Source organism: Ailuropoda melanoleuca, chromosome 4 (genome assembly GCF_002007445.2).
Source record: "Ailuropoda melanoleuca isolate Jingjing chromosome 4, ASM200744v2, whole genome shotgun sequence".
Classification (NCBI taxonomy): Eukaryota; Metazoa; Chordata; class Mammalia; order Carnivora; family Ursidae; genus Ailuropoda; species Ailuropoda melanoleuca.
Window position 1 is genome coordinate 96,004,142 of NC_048221.1, and position 16,493 is coordinate 96,020,634.

General features: G+C 53.7%; 1 protein-coding gene across 3 annotated transcripts in view; it reads left to right on the forward strand.

Annotated features, from left to right (window-relative positions):
- The window catches only part of TET3 (tet methylcytosine dioxygenase 3), a 100,723-nt gene that overhangs the window by 76,320 nt on the left and 7,910 nt on the right, over positions 1-16,493 (forward strand). For all 3 annotated transcript variants that reach the window (XM_019802023.2, XM_034659375.1, XM_034659376.1), the window contains 6 exons: positions 1,017-1,110; positions 7,332-7,540; positions 8,795-8,945; positions 11,519-11,608; positions 12,119-12,256; positions 15,786-16,122. In XM_019802023.2, coding sequence (XP_019657582.2) covers positions 1,017-1,110; positions 7,332-7,540; positions 8,795-8,945; positions 11,519-11,608; positions 12,119-12,256; positions 15,786-16,122 — 1,019 coding nt within the window. The remainder of the gene's footprint in view (positions 1-1,016; positions 1,111-7,331; positions 7,541-8,794; positions 8,946-11,518; positions 11,609-12,118; positions 12,257-15,785; positions 16,123-16,493) is intronic.

Consider the following 16,493-nt stretch of genomic DNA (forward strand, 5'->3'; position numbering starts at 1 on the left):
GGTGACAACTGACCCTGCTTGCAGATGATAGGACTTTGTGCCTGAAACCAAAAAGCTATTAAAAATAAGACAGTTCAGTCAGATGGCTACTTACGTTGTTAAGAATTAATATTTCGTGAGCTCTTCCCTCATGCCAGGAACTTCAAAGCACTTGAAACCGTGCTTCAAAGCACTCAAACCCCCTGAGGATGATCTCGTTTGTTCTCTTTCCAAGTCTAAGAAGTGGGAGGCCTTTTTATTCCCATTTTACAGGTTAGGAAACTGAGGCCTAGAGAAGTAGTTCAGTCATGTGGCTGTGGTCCCGTAGCCAGAAAGTGGCCGGGCCGGCACTGAAGCTGCCATTGCCCACAGCACCACAGTTGTGTGGCCTTGGGCTGGGCTGTTCAGCTCTGGGGCCGTGGTTTCCTCACCACTGAATGAGAGGGCCTCGTTAGCCCTACGCGTGCGCGTGCATGTGCGCGTGCCGGCCGGGGCAAGAGCGTGTGCGGGATGTGTGTGCCGTCCTGAGCTGTGGCAAGCACCAGTTATGCTTGGTAGGGTCCCTTACACTGGCCTCAGTTGTCTGTCCTTCTCATGCTCCGATGTCAGCTGGGGATTGTGGAAAGAAAACAAGAAAGCCCTCCTCATTTACCTTCTCTGTTTATTCCATTTATAAATAACGAACTCTCAGGGTGACTTAACTAACAAGGCTGGATACAAAGACCCATGTTTAGCTGCTGGCTTGAGTACTCTTCCTGGAGGCTCAGAGGTAATAATCAGGGACGCTGTGCCTGACGGCCCCCTCGGCCCTGGGACAGAGTTGGGTGAGATGGACCAGAGGTCCTGGAAACCCGTAAGTGGCCACCATGTCTCCAGAGGCTCTCAGCACAGAGCAAGCATTTAAATTCTTCTCCTTCTCTGTTGACCCCACGGTAACAAAACTCACGCTGAAGCACACTGAGGCTTGCCTTCTTACCATGAGCTGCTCTCCTCTGGGGCTCCATGGTGCTCATGGTGGTTTCTGTCTCCCTCCCCAGGTACGGAGAGAAGGGGAAAGCCATCCGGATCGAGAAGGTCATCTACACTGGGAAGGAGGGGAAGAGCTCTCGCGGCTGCCCCATCGCCAAGTGGGTGAGTGTCGAGCCCCTGTGGCCAGGGCTGTGCCTCACTTCCCTCACTGCAGGCCAGGCCAGGGCTGTGTAGGGCAAACAGACACACTTCCTGTGCAGGGGAACGTCGGAGCCAGCATCTGTGCTCAGTTAAGGTCATTTTCCCCGAGCCCGAGCTATCTGTCCTCGTTTTGTTGAAACGCCAGCCCCTGGCATCCTGGGCTGGTCTCAGAAATGCTCTAGTCCATATGCTCAGCTCATACTCTCCGTGTGGTTCAGGGACATAGTGGCGGGGAGGCATAAAAATGTCCTCTCATTCAAGGCTGGGCCCCCTGTGGACCATTTAGTTCCTCCGGCCCTGCATGTGCTACTGGCGTTCCCATCTCCTGTCCAGAAGAACTCGGCCTCCGGGCAGGGTCGGGGATGCCGTGCATCTGCTTGACTGCCGAGCCACTGCTGCCTGTGAGGCAGCCCGAGTGTCCCAGCGGGGGGAATGGCTGTGACTGAGACCCCCACTCCACAAACACACACACACACACACACACACACACACACACACACACACACTTTTCTGACCTTGCCCTTCCAGCCCTCAAGGAGATCTTCAGCACCACTGCGGAATCCGTGCTCGAGAGCAGCCGGGGGTCGTCAGGTAGCCGTGAGCTCGGCCCCATGCCGGGTGCTTGGTAGGGGTGCTCACGGGACAGGGAAGGCTCTGGGCCTGTGCTCAAGCAGCTTATGATGTCGAGACACCTGAAGTAAAATCACAGAAACTTGAATAATCAAGGTCTGACTTCGAGAGGTAGACTCCATGCTGTCAAGGTCAGAGTCCAGGTACATGAGTGGTGGGAAGGACATGAGGCTCAGTTTCTCAGAGGAGGGGGATGTGCTGGGGCCATGAATAGGGGGCCATGCGTGCAGGACCATAGTAAATGGGCTGATGGGAGAGCAGAAGCATTTCTGGCAAGGAGAGTCATGGGAGCAAAGGCAAAAGGCCACAGGAACATACAGCTCACTTTGAGCGAGCAAAGGGGGTAAGGTGACCTTTGTCAGCCTGTGTCCATCTGTGCACGTGGTAGATACGCCATGCCTTTGCATGTTTGTTTTGTTTTTAATGTCGGAACCTGATCTACTTCATATCTGTTTTTAGCAATTTTCAGTCAGTGTTGTACAATCATATACAATAAAAGAACCTGGGAGCTCAGTAGCTGAAGCGTCTGTCTTCAGCTCAGGTCATGATTCCAGGGTCCGTCTGCTTCTCCCTCTGCCCCCCACCTCCACTCATGTGCGCGCTCTCTCTCTCAAATAAACAAAGTCTTCAAAAAAAAAGAAAAAGGAATCTGGAACTGCATAGAGCATTCCCAAGTAAGAAGAAGCATACCGCCCCCCCCCCAAAAGATGGGCATTACAGTGGAGGGTAGACTGTGTCTGCAGCTGATCGGGGGATGCTCTTACCCCCCAGAGACCCGTCAGTGACCTTGCATCTGCTAATTTAGCTAGTCACTGAGGAATTCCGGAGTCTTGGGTGGGAACCTGAAGGTCCTCACACAGGTAGAGCCTAGGCACGTTTCCATCTTTGAAACAGTTGGCTCAAGGGAGGAAAACAGCTGGCTCTGCGGGTGGTGATGAAGTTGAGACTCTGCATTTCCAGCTCCAGATACCGCTTGTGAGCAGCACCTGTGGGACTCTGCTAGGGCTGAGGGAGGAGGTGCCCAGCTGAAGAGGGAGCTCAGTTCCTGGGACAGCGAGAGGCAAGCAGAATGAGGGAGGGGGAGGACCCTGGTCTTCACATGTGGATCCCCCAGGGTCTGCAGACAGATGCCCAGAGCAGAGCCCGCGTAGCACCTGATGCTTTGTCCAGGGAGTGAAACAGCTCATGGGTATCACCCAACCCTGGGGAAGGGGGCTGGCTCTGAAAGCAAAGGCCAGATAGAAGAGAATGCAAGGTGGCAATGTTCCCGGAGATGGGCAAATGCCTGTATCTGATGAGGGAGCATAAAAGGAGAGAGGAAAGAAACTTTTTTTACAGGAAGAGCCAGTGGCAGTAGGTGGTGGGTTATTACAGTAGTAAGGAAGGGCGGCGCGGGTTGCGTGGTCTTTCCGTGCCTTCTCCCTTAGTGCAGTGGCCTGCTCTTGTTTGCCCACACAGCCCCCAAATACCCTGTCTGCTTTGGTGGTAGAGCTCCTCCACGGAGTTCTCCTCCCTGGAAGTTGGAGAAGGGACAGGTGTCCCCTCTCCGTGCCCCTCTCCACGGGGAGGCGACCCGCAAATGCCAGGAAGGGCAGATTGTTCTTGGTGGCGGCATGGCTTTGAGAGCCCAGGCAGTAGTCTGTGGCTCCGGGCAAGTGGCAGCAACTAGCTGCCTGTGGCGCGCTTCCCGTGGTTCTCCCTGCCTACCGCCCCCTCCAGGCTCATGTCTAGAGCCTGGGTTTTCCTTTCCAACCAGGTTCATGTCTCTGTTTACCACCAGAACCCCCAACCGGTATGTTCATCTAAAAGTAGTATGCCTGGCAAATGTGCGACTTGACTGGCCAGGATCTTGGGGACAGAGTGGAGGCTCATTACCGGTACTCAGTAAATGTGTGTTGAGGGAAGGATCTAAGAAAGCAGTGGGATGGCCCAGGGAGCCCACTGGTAATCTCCAGTTTTAAGGTGGCCTGTACAAAGTCGGGAAGTCACCACGCGTGGGAATAAGGGAGTGACCCAGCTCGCATTCCTAAGGCTCAGTATAAACGGAGACCTGCTGGAAGCAAACACCACGGACAGCAAAAGTGGGCTTTCAGTAGAAGAACCACGGAGATGCTGCTTGGGTCAGTCTGTAAGGATAAGTGGGGGCAGAAGGCAGGTAATTGAAGGCCGATAGAGGACACAGTGGAACAGACCTCCTGGGGAACCCCAAGGTTCGAAACTAAGTACCCAGAGTGGGAGATGCGGGAAGACAGATTTGGGCTTCTATTGGGTGCAGTGCTCAGGGGATTCCTGCCCAGAATCTGAGCGGGCTGTCTGTAGTTCTGTGGTGGCTTATGAGCCCTTGGTGTTGCCACGCTCAGGTGTTGGCGTCCTCCTGCCCTTCCATGGGCCTTTCACTTTTGCACTGTGTGCATTCAGTCCTGCTGGCTTCCGTCATAGTGCGGGCAGGGAGCTCCACCTTACTTAGTTTTCTTAGGATTGTTTTGAGTGTAGCCATAGGCCTGTGAGGGTGTGGCCACAGAAGCTATCTGCTTGTGCTTGTCCTGTTTATGTGTGTGCCACTTGGGAAACCAAGAGGAGGTGGCCTTGGTCTCAGCTTGGACAGGTAAGGTGTTTCGCTGTGTGCTCTGAACACATGTGACACGTGGGCGCCGTGAGCCAGTGCCCTGCCCTGCGGCACTGAGCAGACATTGACAGGAGTGCCTCAGAAACCCTGGGGACAAGACTGCTGTCTTTTTTTTTTTAATGTGTGTGTTTTTCTTTTTAAGATTTTTATTTATTTGTCAGAGAGAGAACAAGACCGTGTGTACCCACAAGCCCGGGGAGCGGCAGGCAGAGGGAGAAGCAGACTCCCCACTGAGCAGGGAACCCGATACGGAACTTGATCCCAGGACCCTGGGATCATGACCTGAGCTGAAGGCAGATGCTTCACTGACTGAGCCCCCTAGGCACCCTAGGGACTGCTGTCTTCTCGGTACCCCTGGGGTGTGCACAGCTGCTCACGAAAACAGTCACACAGGAAGTCCCCTCACGGCGTGACTTAGTGACATGTTCATAGGTTATTTTTCCCAAAAAAACAATTTAAAAAATAACGGTGTAACCGATGCGTCCATGGGTTGGCTCAAAGCAGGAACTCACGGGCCAGGGATGTGGTTTGTTTAGCATGCAAGGGGCCCCTTAAAATTTTGAAGGAAATTCTGACACCTGCTACAACATGGATGAACCTTGAGGCTGTTACACTAAGGGAAATAAGCCAGTCACAAAAGGACAAGTACTGTACGATTCCACATATATGAGGTTCTGTGTGCAGTCGCACTCCTCAGAGGGTCAGCGGGTGGAGTGGTTGTTGCCTTGGGCTGGGAGACGGGAGAGTGTTACACATTTGGGACGAGAGGATGCCGTAGAGGTGGACGGAGTTCCAGTGGCGTCTGCGCGGCGATGGCAGTGGACTCACGCCCGGAAGCGCACGCTTCAGTGGTAAATTTTATGTCCTGTATATTTCACCATGATTCAAAACATCAGATTAGATGCTCACATCTTTAAAAGAGATTTCATGTAAAAGTCTGGATCTCTGTTTTCTTCTTGTTAAAATTGGAAGAGGTGGCTGTACAAGATTGAATTTCCCCAGGCAGTGGCTGATGGAGAGAAGGCCTGGCTTCCTCCCTTTTCACATGGCTGTGGTCCACACGGCTCCCCTGTTGTCCGTCTGGTCCACTGTCCTTATTTATCCTGCCTGGCTGGCTGCCTCTTTGGACATCTCCCTGCACTGATGTACTTATGACCACCTGTGTCTCCCGCCCAGGCATCTCCTGACCCCCAGATCCAGTCTACTGGGGCCTACACTGGCCATTCAGCTGTTCCCAAGTACCTCAGCCCCGACACGTTCCCAGTTAACTCGCCATGAAACAACCCACACCCCACCCACTGTCCCCTGCCACAAAAGTGGAAATCCATGTAAGACTTTCTCCCTTCCTTCAGCCCCTAGAGTCAGATGGTCCCAAAGTCGCCTTTCTCCTTGGTTGTCTGAGTGCGTTCCTCTTCCCATGTCATTCCCCACCGCCCTAGTTCAGCCTTCATGCACTTTTGCTTGCGTTATGTTAGTGGTCTCCCTGTCACTCTCCCCCGCCCCCACCACCTGCTCCCCTTCTAGTGCAGGAAGCTGCTTAGGGAAGCCCCCTGTGTAGACTCCTTTGTGGAACCCCCGCCTTGAGTCTTTGTCCCCTCAAAGCCCTTCCCAGTTTGCCCTCCTTCCTCCCCTCTTCACAGGCACTCATCAGCTCCCAGAATTAGTTGGGGTTCTTAGGGGAGGTCAGCACCTCATTCCCCAGCTCCTAGGCCCTTTGCCGTGCTGTAACTTTTTGGGAGCCGGGTCAGAGTTCTGGGAGTGAGTGGGGGCGGGGGGGGGGAGGGCTGGTTGAGGAGCCGTGCAGTGCAGAGACCAAGGCCCTTGCTTTTCGTGTTGAGAGCCTTCTTGAGATACAAGTCACATACCGTACAATTCATCCATTCAAAGTATACAGTTCACTGGTTTGGGGTATATTACTAATTTTTAAAAATTGTGTTAACTTACACATAACATAAAATTGGCCATTTAAACCATTTTTAAGTGTACGGTGGTACCAACCACATTCATATTCTTATGCAGCCATCACCACACGCTCTATTTTCAAAACTTCATGAGTACAGAAACTCTGTACCCGTTAAATAATACTTCCCCATTCTCTCATCCCCGCGCCCCCGGCAGCCACCACTCCACTTCTTGTCTCTGTGAGTCTGACTGTTTGGGTACCCTATGCAAGCGGGACCCTATACAGTGTGTGTTCTTTAGCGTCTGGCCTATTTCACGTAACGGGACGGAGAACCTGGTTCATCCACATCGCGTGAGTCCGATGTTCCTTCCTTTTAAAGGTTGACGACTCCTCCGTTGTATGGAGAGGGCACATTCTCTTTATCCGTATCTGTTGATGGACACTTGGCTTGTTTCCACTGTTTGGCTGCTGTGAATAATGCTGCTTTGAACACGAGTGTACAGACACCTGTCCCGGTCCCTGCTCTCGGTCCCCTGGGGTATATTCCTAGGAGTGGAGTGGCACTGCCTGGTCATATGGGAATGACATGTTTCACATTTCGAGAAACTGCCAGAAACTTTCCCACGGCACCGAAGCCCTTGCTTTGTAACTAAAATCATACAGATAGGCAGCATTTTCTCTGCAAATATTTTAGGACTGCATAAAAAGAAATCTCTGAAAATGTTTTGGCTCACAATTTTATATATTTTTAGTTCTAAGCCTTTGCAGCTCATCAATAACTTAGATTTTATAGAAATTATTTTTTGTTTTGCTCTTAAAAAATAACGTTTGCGTTTCTTATTCCCTAACGACAATGGTCTCTTAGCCTGTGTGGTGCTTGTCGACACTGCCCTAAAGCCCCACAGCCCCTGGTCTGGTGGGCAGAGGTGAGGGGGGGGGTGTGGCGTCCCAGGCAGAGGAGCGTGGGGGCCTGGCTCCGACAGTGAACGGTGCCCACCCGCCCCCCGCCCCCTGTCCCTGCAGGTGATCCGCAGGCACACGCTGGAGGAGAAGCTGCTGTGCCTGGTACGGCACCGGGCGGGCCACCACTGCCAGAATGCGGTGATCGTCATCCTCATCCTGGCCTGGGAGGGCATCCCCCGCAGCCTCGGAGACACCCTCTACCAAGAGCTCACCGACACCCTCCGGAAGTACGGGAATCCCACCAGCCGGAGATGTGGCCTCAACGATGAGTACGTGGTGGAGGGGGTCCCCGCATGCAAGGGTGGGGGCGGCTGGGCCAGGTGGCGATTGGCAGGGTCTTGGGCAGCAGATGCAGGGGACTCTGTCCCACCCCCACCACCCCGGGCCCTGTCCTGCCGTCAGGACTGTGATGAAAGCAGCTCCCCCACGATCCTGACCTGGGTTCTTCTGGTGCTGGCGGGATGGGGTCTCTTGCCCTGGCTCAGCTTCACTGTAGACCCTCCCCCGGACCCTGGGCTCTAACGGTGGAACAGCTGTGGAAAAGTGTGTGAGTGCCCCGCAAGCGTACGGCCTCAGTGGTAGGCATCAAACCCGCCCTTCTAGGGTCTTTTCCCATTTTTTTTAAATTAAGGTATTTTTAAAGTAAAAATTCATTCTTTTAGGTATACAGTTTGAAGACTTTTTAAAAGTTTTTTATTTAAATTCCAGTTAACACACAGTGTCACAGTTTCAGGTGTACAAGAGTTTGGACAGGTATAGAACAGTTCTGTTGTTCCCCCCAGTTCCCCTGCCCCCCCTTTAGAAGCAAGTCCTTCCTCTGCCCTTGCAACCACCACTCGTGCTGCTTGTCCCCATGGGTTTGCCTTTGCAAGAATGCTCTGTAAACGGAACCAGACCGAGCGTAGCCTTTCGGGTCCGGCTCCTTTCCCCGAGCACAGTGTTTCTGAGCCCCATCTGTGGTTGTGGCAGCTCGTGCCTTTTCACTGCTGCGTAGCACGCCCCCTGGATGCATCACTGTTCATTTATCCGTTCCCCAGTTGAGGGGCATCTGGATTGTTTCCAGATTTTATTAGTCCTTGAATTATAATGTCAGTGTGGGTTTGTTTAAGGGCCTGTCAGCACCTGGGCCTGAAGGGAGTGGGCGTGTTCAAACCCCGTAGTTGGGGTTACGTCCCTGTTTGCGTCGTCTGTGTGGGAAGCTGTCATGATATTAGAGTTAAGGCAAGGGATAGACCTTATTGGGGTTTTGAGTAGATTCTTCCCGCTTACCTCAAACCACCCATGAGCTTCTCCCAACAACAGATTCTTAGACCTTCAGGCTCGGGGGTGAGAGCAGAATGGGCGGCTCAGAGCAGACCCTCTGCCCCAGGACATTTGGGAAAGGAGTGGAAGGCGGGGAAGGATGTGGTCCCAGTCCCTGGGAGGCCACCAATGCCAGGTGCAGCAGGACCTCCCCCTGCGGAGGGAGGGAGATTTCCGAGCAGAAAGTGTGTCTGCGTGCCTAACGTGTGTGCGCGTTGCAGCCGGACCTGCGCTTGCCAAGGCAAGGACCCCAGCACCTGCGGCGCCTCCTTCTCCTTTGGTTGCTCCTGGAGCATGTACTTCAACGGCTGCAAATACGCCCGCAGCAAGACGCCGCGCAAGTTCCGCCTTGCAGGGGACAACCCCAAGGAGGTGAGCAGAGCTCCACGGAGCGGTGGGGCCCTCCGACTCGTCCCCTCCCCCTACGGTCGTTCATAGTCCAGCGGGGAGGGTGGATTAGCACGCCTGACTCAGAGGTGCGGAAGATGCACCTTCATTTTTTTACCTAACCTTATCTTGCTGTGAAGTAAGGTATGCGGGTGGGGTGTGGAGGGGTGTGAGGAGTGGAAAATTCAACTTAACCGATGGCGGGTACCTCAGACTCTTCCTGCTTTAAAACAGTCTCTTTATGGTAAATGTTCAAATTCCTCATCAGAATGTGACCCTCTTCCCGGGTCGTTTCTTCTCTTTATTCTTCCCCAGAGGTCTTTTGGGCGGTGGGAGGTTTAGCAGGAAGAGGAGCCGCAAGGCTGTGGGCCATTTTCTGGGGCCAGTTCAGACTTCCCAAAGTGACCCTCGTCCTACCTGGCTGCCAGGTGACCTCTCTGTGCGGTTGTCCCCCTGTCCGGGCCCTGGCTGTCTCCCAGCTGGGAGCCCGGCCTGGCGTCCGCACAGTACCGCCTCGCGGTAGCCTCCTCATCGGGTCAGGCTGCCTTCCGCCCTGCCCCTTGCCCTCTGTGGCCCTGCTTGTAGAGGCCATCCCCAGAGCTGGGCTCCCCTCAGAGTTCAAATGCAGAGAAGGTACAGGCCTGTCTGGGCTCCCTGTTGTTTCCCCTTCAGCCCCTCCCCCCGCCCCCACCTGAGCTGTGAGGTAGGTACTGGGTTATGTAGTGGGGGTCTAGGCAACATCTTGATCCCTGGCTCTATCTTCCACATCTCCCTAAGCTCCTTGTACCAAAGGGTTTCCCCCTTTTCCACGGGTGTGGGGACTCCCCTTGGGCATGTGTTTTTCTACTGTGCATATAATAAACTTTATGCTCAGAGTTCTCAGCCCTGCTTTTCAGAAGTAAAAGGAAGCATTTACAATGCAGAATGCTTTTTCCCTCTAAGCCTGGCTTTTTTTTTTTTTTTTTAAGATTTTATTTAGAGGGAGGGAGAAAGAATGAGAGAAGGGGAAGGAGCAGAGGGAGAAGCAGACTCCCCACTGAGCGTGGAGCCCCATGCCGGGCTCAATCCCACAACCCAAGCCAAAATCAAGAGTCGGATGCCCAACCGACTGAGCCACCCAGGTGCCCCCCAAGCCTGGCTTTTAGACTATTGCACAAGCTAGTCGAGCAATCTGATTTGACCCTAGACTTTTAGTTATGGGGGCATCCACCCTCCCCTGGAAGCAGCGAATGCAGCTGTTTCAATGAAGAGAGGAGCCCCTGGGCCACGGGAAGTAAGAGCTACCAGGAGCGAAATGCACTGCTTTAATTTCTCTCACAAACTGGCCCTGTTCCCTCAGCTAGCATCTCCGTTCACTTATGTAGTGCTGAGCACTCCGGCCAGCACCTCACAGGGACACGTCTCAGCCAGGCTCACGACACCCCAGCGTCTGGGCACTACTGCTGCCCACTTTACAGAGCAGGCAATGGCTTGCCCCAGGCCACAGCGCAGTAATGGCGAAGTCAGGCCTGGCTTTCCCCAGAGCTCACGAGCCTCAACCCTGTGCTGCGCTGGCCTTGCGCCCACTGTATCGGTGGCAGCCCCCGGACTGTAGCCAGAGATCGGGGGTGGCTAGCCGCTCTGACCGCCCGACTGGACAGACAGCGGAGCCATTGGTCCTGCTCTAACATTTCCACTTCTGTAAACTTGGTTCTTTTTCTCTTCTGTCTTCTTTCTCTTTCTTCTGTGTAAACTCTTCACGCCTGTGCTCAAGGCCTTCCAGGAGGCCACCCCGGCCCCACCCCTGCCGGCTCTACTTGCCACCCTCAGAGGGCCAGGCTGTGGCTACCTGAAACCTTGACCAAATGTAGCAGGGGTGCTGCTGCTCTGTCTGGGGCAGCACGAGCCAGTGGAACTTCTGTGAGGAGGGAAATGTTCTCTGTAAACACACACAGCACGGGAGCCACGTGAAAGCACTGAGCATTTGAAATGTGACTGGTAGAACAGGGGCACTGAACTCTTGATTTTAATATAAATTCATAGATTCTTCAGTAGCAGCACACGGCTCGTGACTAACACCTGCAAAGGCGCAGGTCTGGAGGACGGGGCTCCGAAGTGTGTGGCTGGCTGGGGAATTCCTAGCACAGACCTCGACCACCCCCCTCGGCCTTCATTTACCTGTCTGTAGCACCGGAAGAAAAAGCCACACTTCTCGCTCCTGCTTTTACATGCCTCCCCCACCAGCCCTCTGACCCAGGATGCCGGGCACTCAAACCGACCACCTGTTGTAGGGGTTGTGAGCGGCACTGAGCTGGAGCCGGGAAGAGCAGTGGCTGAGCAGTCCAGGTGGCTGGACCTTCAGGCCGCCACTTTCCCCTCAGCGTCCATGTCTCCAGCTTTAAAACGGACATGGCACCAGGCCCCTCCCAGAGGGAACTCTGTAAAAACACCTGACGGCACCTTACTTCCTACCTTCCCAGCAGCCACGCGATGGTTCTAGAATGGAGGTGGATTTCCAGCATATAGAATTTGCTAGGTGGGGCTGCTCTGGATACATGTGACTGCTCTTCTCTCCACAGGAAGAAGTGCTCCGGAAGAGTTTCCAGGACCTGGCCACCGAGGTCGCTCCCCTGTACAAGAGGCTGGCTCCCCAGGCCTATCAGAATCAGGTACCGGGTCTGGGCCTTTCTCTGCCCATATGTCATCCACATCTCTGTCCATGCTTTCTCAAGTCAGGAAGTGGGGAGACTGGGCTCCTCCCATTATGCTCCATATGGGAAAAACGCAGCTAGAGATAGAGCAAGGATGTAGGTCTCGAATAAGAGCCTTTCTTACCCTGAGCTAACTGCGTCCCAGACCATTGCTCCCCTATCCTGTGCTTTCATGCCTCTCCCCCTAGTAATCTCCCACCTCCTCTGGTCTGGCTTCTCCTGGGGATGCTCAAGTTTCTCTATCCTGTCGCCCCTGCATCTCCCAGATGAGGTGAGGGGCACTTGGGATAACTCAGAAGGAAGTCATTCCTACAGAGGCTTCAGCCAGAAAGGCTACCTTCTGCAGCCCAAGCACAAGGCAGCCGTGATCCTTAACCTCCCTCCCTCCAAAACCTAGCCTCCCCGGTGCAGAAACCAGCCACTGACCTCTCAGGTCACGCAAGCAGTTTTCCTTGGCCATCCACACAGGTGACCAATGAGGAAATAGCGATTGACTGCCGCCTGGGGCTGAAGGAAGGGCGGCCCTTCTCGGGGGTCACAGCCTGCATGGACTTCTGTGCCCACGCCCACAAGGACCAGCATAACCTCTACAACGGGTGCACCGTGGTAAGGAACCCTGGGCCTGTCACAGCGCCCCCTGCGGGATGATCCTGGGAGGGGAACTGGTTTGTGCAGACAGGTGGGCTCAGAGTAGGTAGGGACCCGGAGACAAGAGTCTCACTCCTCTGGGAGGCACCCTGCCAGACTGTCTGCTCCTGCTCGCTTCTCTGAGAAGGTCACGGACCGGAAGGCTCGGACCAGGCCGGCCTTGTCTGTGTGTCAGGTAGACGCTGCAGAGTGCCCTCTCTGGGACACCTGGAGGCCCTCGCTTATCTAAAGACGGCTTCAGGTCTCTGTGACCACTTGGATTTAAATCTGAACAATCTTTTGATTCACCCATTGAGCAAATGTTTATTGTGTCCCAGGTGCTGGTCTAGATGCTGGGGAATAAAATGGGCCAAGTCCTGCCCAACTGTATGTGAAACAGTTCATGACTGGTAGCGATGAAGATGGAGGAGGGGAAGGGGGAACGTGAGAGCAGACACTGTTTGAAATGCTATGGGCAGAGAGGCCTTTCTGACAAGGGGCAGCCGAGCTGAGACCTGAATGAAGAGAGGGAGTAAGGCACTGAGTGTGTGGAGTGGAGCGCAGCACGCAGAAGGATCAGCACAGGCAAAGGCTCGGAGGCAGGCAGGGCTCCGGTCCCAGGGAGCCTGGAAGGCAGGCAGGGCTATGGGTTGTGCTCCAAGTGTGATGGGAAGCCCTGGGGGGGGGGCTTTTCAGCTGAGAGTGGTAGGATCTCGTTTATGAAGGTAGAAGCACGCTCTTGCTCCTGCCAATGGAGAATGAGTGTGTGAGGGGTGGTGGGGGGGGGGCGAGAACTGGAGGAGGAGCCCAGTTCGAAGGCTGGGACGATGTCCAGGCTAGAGGTGATGGGGCTGGGGCAGGAGTAAGGGTGGGGAAGAGGATAATCGGATGACTTTGGGTGATTTTGAAGGTACAGCCAAGGGGGGGTTGCTGATGGACAGATGCAGGATACGAGAAGGAAGGACTAGAGAACCACCCAAGGCTTTTTGCTTGAGCCCCAGGGCGAGTGTTGGGGTGATGCACTGGGCTGTAGACTAGCAGGAGGAGGCCAGTTTGGGGGAAGCTGTTTTGAGAGGCCTGCTGTATGTCCAGGTGGACGTGTGGAGCAGGCAGGGAGGGGCGTGTCTGGAGAGCACGGAGCTCAGTTACAGCCACAAGGGTGGATGCAGTCAGCAGGGGAATGTGTGCAGTTGGAGAAGAGGAGAGGTTTGGGCCTGAGTAGGGACCCCTTTGAAGGGACGATGCCAGCTCTCTTCTTTGCTATGTAACTGGGTCCTGGGCAGGCAGGGCTCCCCGCAGAACTGGGGAAGAGGCAGAGGCCCTGGCAATACATCTGAAAGGGGGCTCCCCGAGTCTGGGTATAGCTTGGGTCTGATGGCCCAGCCCTGAGATTTTATTTCTCTGCTTTGTCCTTCTTCCTTATGTCCAAGGCTCAAAGTAAGATGGGGCAGGCCCTGTCCACACTGTACTGTGAGGGTTTCTAGCTGAAACAGAGTGAAAGGGAGGGACCTGCGGGATTTAAGAGAGGGTCAGGAAAGGAAGAGGAGACCCCGGTATTGAAATTGAAATGCCAGTCCATACTGGAAAACAGTATGGATAACAAGTGACAATGAGAACGAATCTTCACAAAGGTTACTTTACATGAGTAATTAAAATGAATAGTCTAGTATAAAAATGGGCAAAAGGCATAAAACTCACGAAAAGAGGAAGACAGTTATATTAAAATATACCGAAGGTTTGTTTTACTCAAGTGTGACATGAAGACGCAGACAGGAGTGTCGGGAGGGCAGAAGTTTATCCTCAGAGAGCCTTCAGAAGCACGTGCCCCACGGGGCCACGCGGCAGCACCGGGACTGGGCAGGAGGCAGAGGGGTGAGAGGGGAGAGTGTGGGCCCCCAGCCTTTATTGGAGATTTTGTGGGAAGGAGTAGGCAAGGCAGAGGAGTAAACTGAGTAAGCTGAGGATTGCAGAGTTTGCATAGTTTCTGGGGGCTCTGGGCCATAGGCGTGGTGACCGGTTGTCTTCCCTGGGCCTGGGTGATGTAGGGCAGTGGGTGTATCGGCTCAGTACGTGAGAGTTTGATCCGAGAGAGAGTTGCCGGTGCGGGCTCTGGATTGGTGGGTTTGTATGTCAGAGTGCCCCCGAAGGAGGTCATTTGCTATCTCTAGGCATTAGCTAGTCTTGGGGAAGGACAGCCCCTCCAGATCAAGGTCCCAAATGCCAAAATATCAAGAATACAGAAAATAAAATATAGTCAACACAAGAGTAAAGAGTAAACTTGAGAGAGTGAAAAAAAAAAACCAAAAAACAAACCTCATTAGTAAGCAGAGAAATGCAGACCCACAATGAGATACATTTCGATAATAAGCAAAATGTTTTTCAGAAGTGAATGGCAAAATTTTAAGCAAAAGTGTAGGAAAATGAAAACTCCCCTTCTGCCAGTATGAGTGAAACACTGAGGAGAATCATTTTGGAGGACAGTTTGGCAACATGTAGCCGTTTACTTCACAAAGTTCATTCCAAGGGATTATGTATTTTAGAAAATTTAGCTAAAAATACAGAAGTATTGTTTACCATAGGAAAAAAACGGAAACAAGTTTTAATGGCCATGAAGGTTTTAATGAGACAGATTATGCAAGTTCTTAAATCACAAAGGGGGAGAATAACGCAGAAGAAAATATTCATACTGTGTTTAAAAAGAAGTTACTATAGGGGTGCCTGGGTGGCGCAGTTGTTAAGCGTCTGCCTTTGGCTCAGGGCGTGATCCCGGCGTTATGGGATTGAGCCCCACATCAGGCTCCTCCACTATGAGCCTGCTTCTTCCTCTCCCACTCCCCCTGCTTGTGTTCCCTCTCTAGCTGGCTGTCTCTATCTCTGTCAAGTAAATAAATAAAACCTTTAAAAAAATAAAAATAAAAAGTTACTATAAGTTGTATGCGTAATGCGATCCTATCTAATTACCTAAAAGTGAGTGGGGGTATGTGTGTATGCAAATATGAGGAACATGTTTATGGTGATTATTTCTGGAGGGTGTGATTATGGAGACAATTATTTCCTTTTTGCTGGCCTAAGTTTTCTACAAGTAGCACATGTAGTTTTTAGTACAAAGTATCTTAAGAGCAAAAGGAGGCTGCGAGTGCAGGGCACAGGGGTAACCGGTGTGGTGAGGTCTGAGGCTCAGTGCGGTGGTGACGTGTAATGACAGGAATGTTCCGCTGGAGGGCAGAGCACCCCTGCCAGTCCTCTCTTCCCCTCTCAGCCGCATTGAGGGTCCCAGGAGACACAGTGAATGGACGTCCTTTGAAAGCTGTAGAGCACATTCTAAATGCTGGGATACTGTTACTCTGAACCAGGAGGAATGTGTTTTTAGACACTCTAGAAAGTGTGCATGGCTGGTGTTGGGATTGTGTGGGGAAGGGGGAGGTCGTACATGCGGATGCTCAGCCCCTTCCTCCCGGCGCTCGGCTCCCCCAACCCCATGCGCCCTCCCTCTCTCTGCTTGGGGCAGGTCTGCACCCTGACCAAGGAAGACAATCGCTGCGTGGGCAAGATTCCCGAGGACGAGCAGCTGCACGTGCTCCCCCTGTACAAGATGGCCAACACGGACGAGTTCGGCAGTGAGGAGAACCAGAACGCCAAGGTGGGCAGCGGGGCCATCCAGGTGCTCACCGCCTTCCCCCGCGAGGTCCGGCGCCTGCCTGAGCCTGCCAAGTCGTGCCGCCAGCGGCAGCTGGAAGCCAGAAAGGCAGCGGCGGAGAAGAAGAAGATTCAGAAGGAGAAGCTGAGTACTCCCGAGAAGATCAAACAGGAGGCCCTGGAGCTGGCCGGTGTCACCACTGACCCAGGTGTGTGGGGAGAGGGTGCCCCCCACAGGTGGCACCATCGGGGTGGGGGGTTGTGGCCCTGGACAGCTCCCTCCCTGCCCTGCTTCCTGCCTCGAGATTGAACTCCAGACCAAAGTCCTGGGGCCTCTCTCAGCCATCTGGACCCCACGTTATCTTAACTGTCAGCGTGGTATCCGCAGCTGCCCCAGGACACCAGAGCTGGGGGAGCCAGCAGCAAGGGGCTCTCATCTTCCCACAGCGGAGCTGGGCCTCTGCTCCAGCTTGCCCGAGCATCTGCAGAGTGTGCCATGGCCTCAGGCCCTTGGGCTCTGCCAGCCACGCCTCCCGGGGCTTCCATGGGGCTGGGAAACCCTTAGGGGAGGAGAGAGCTT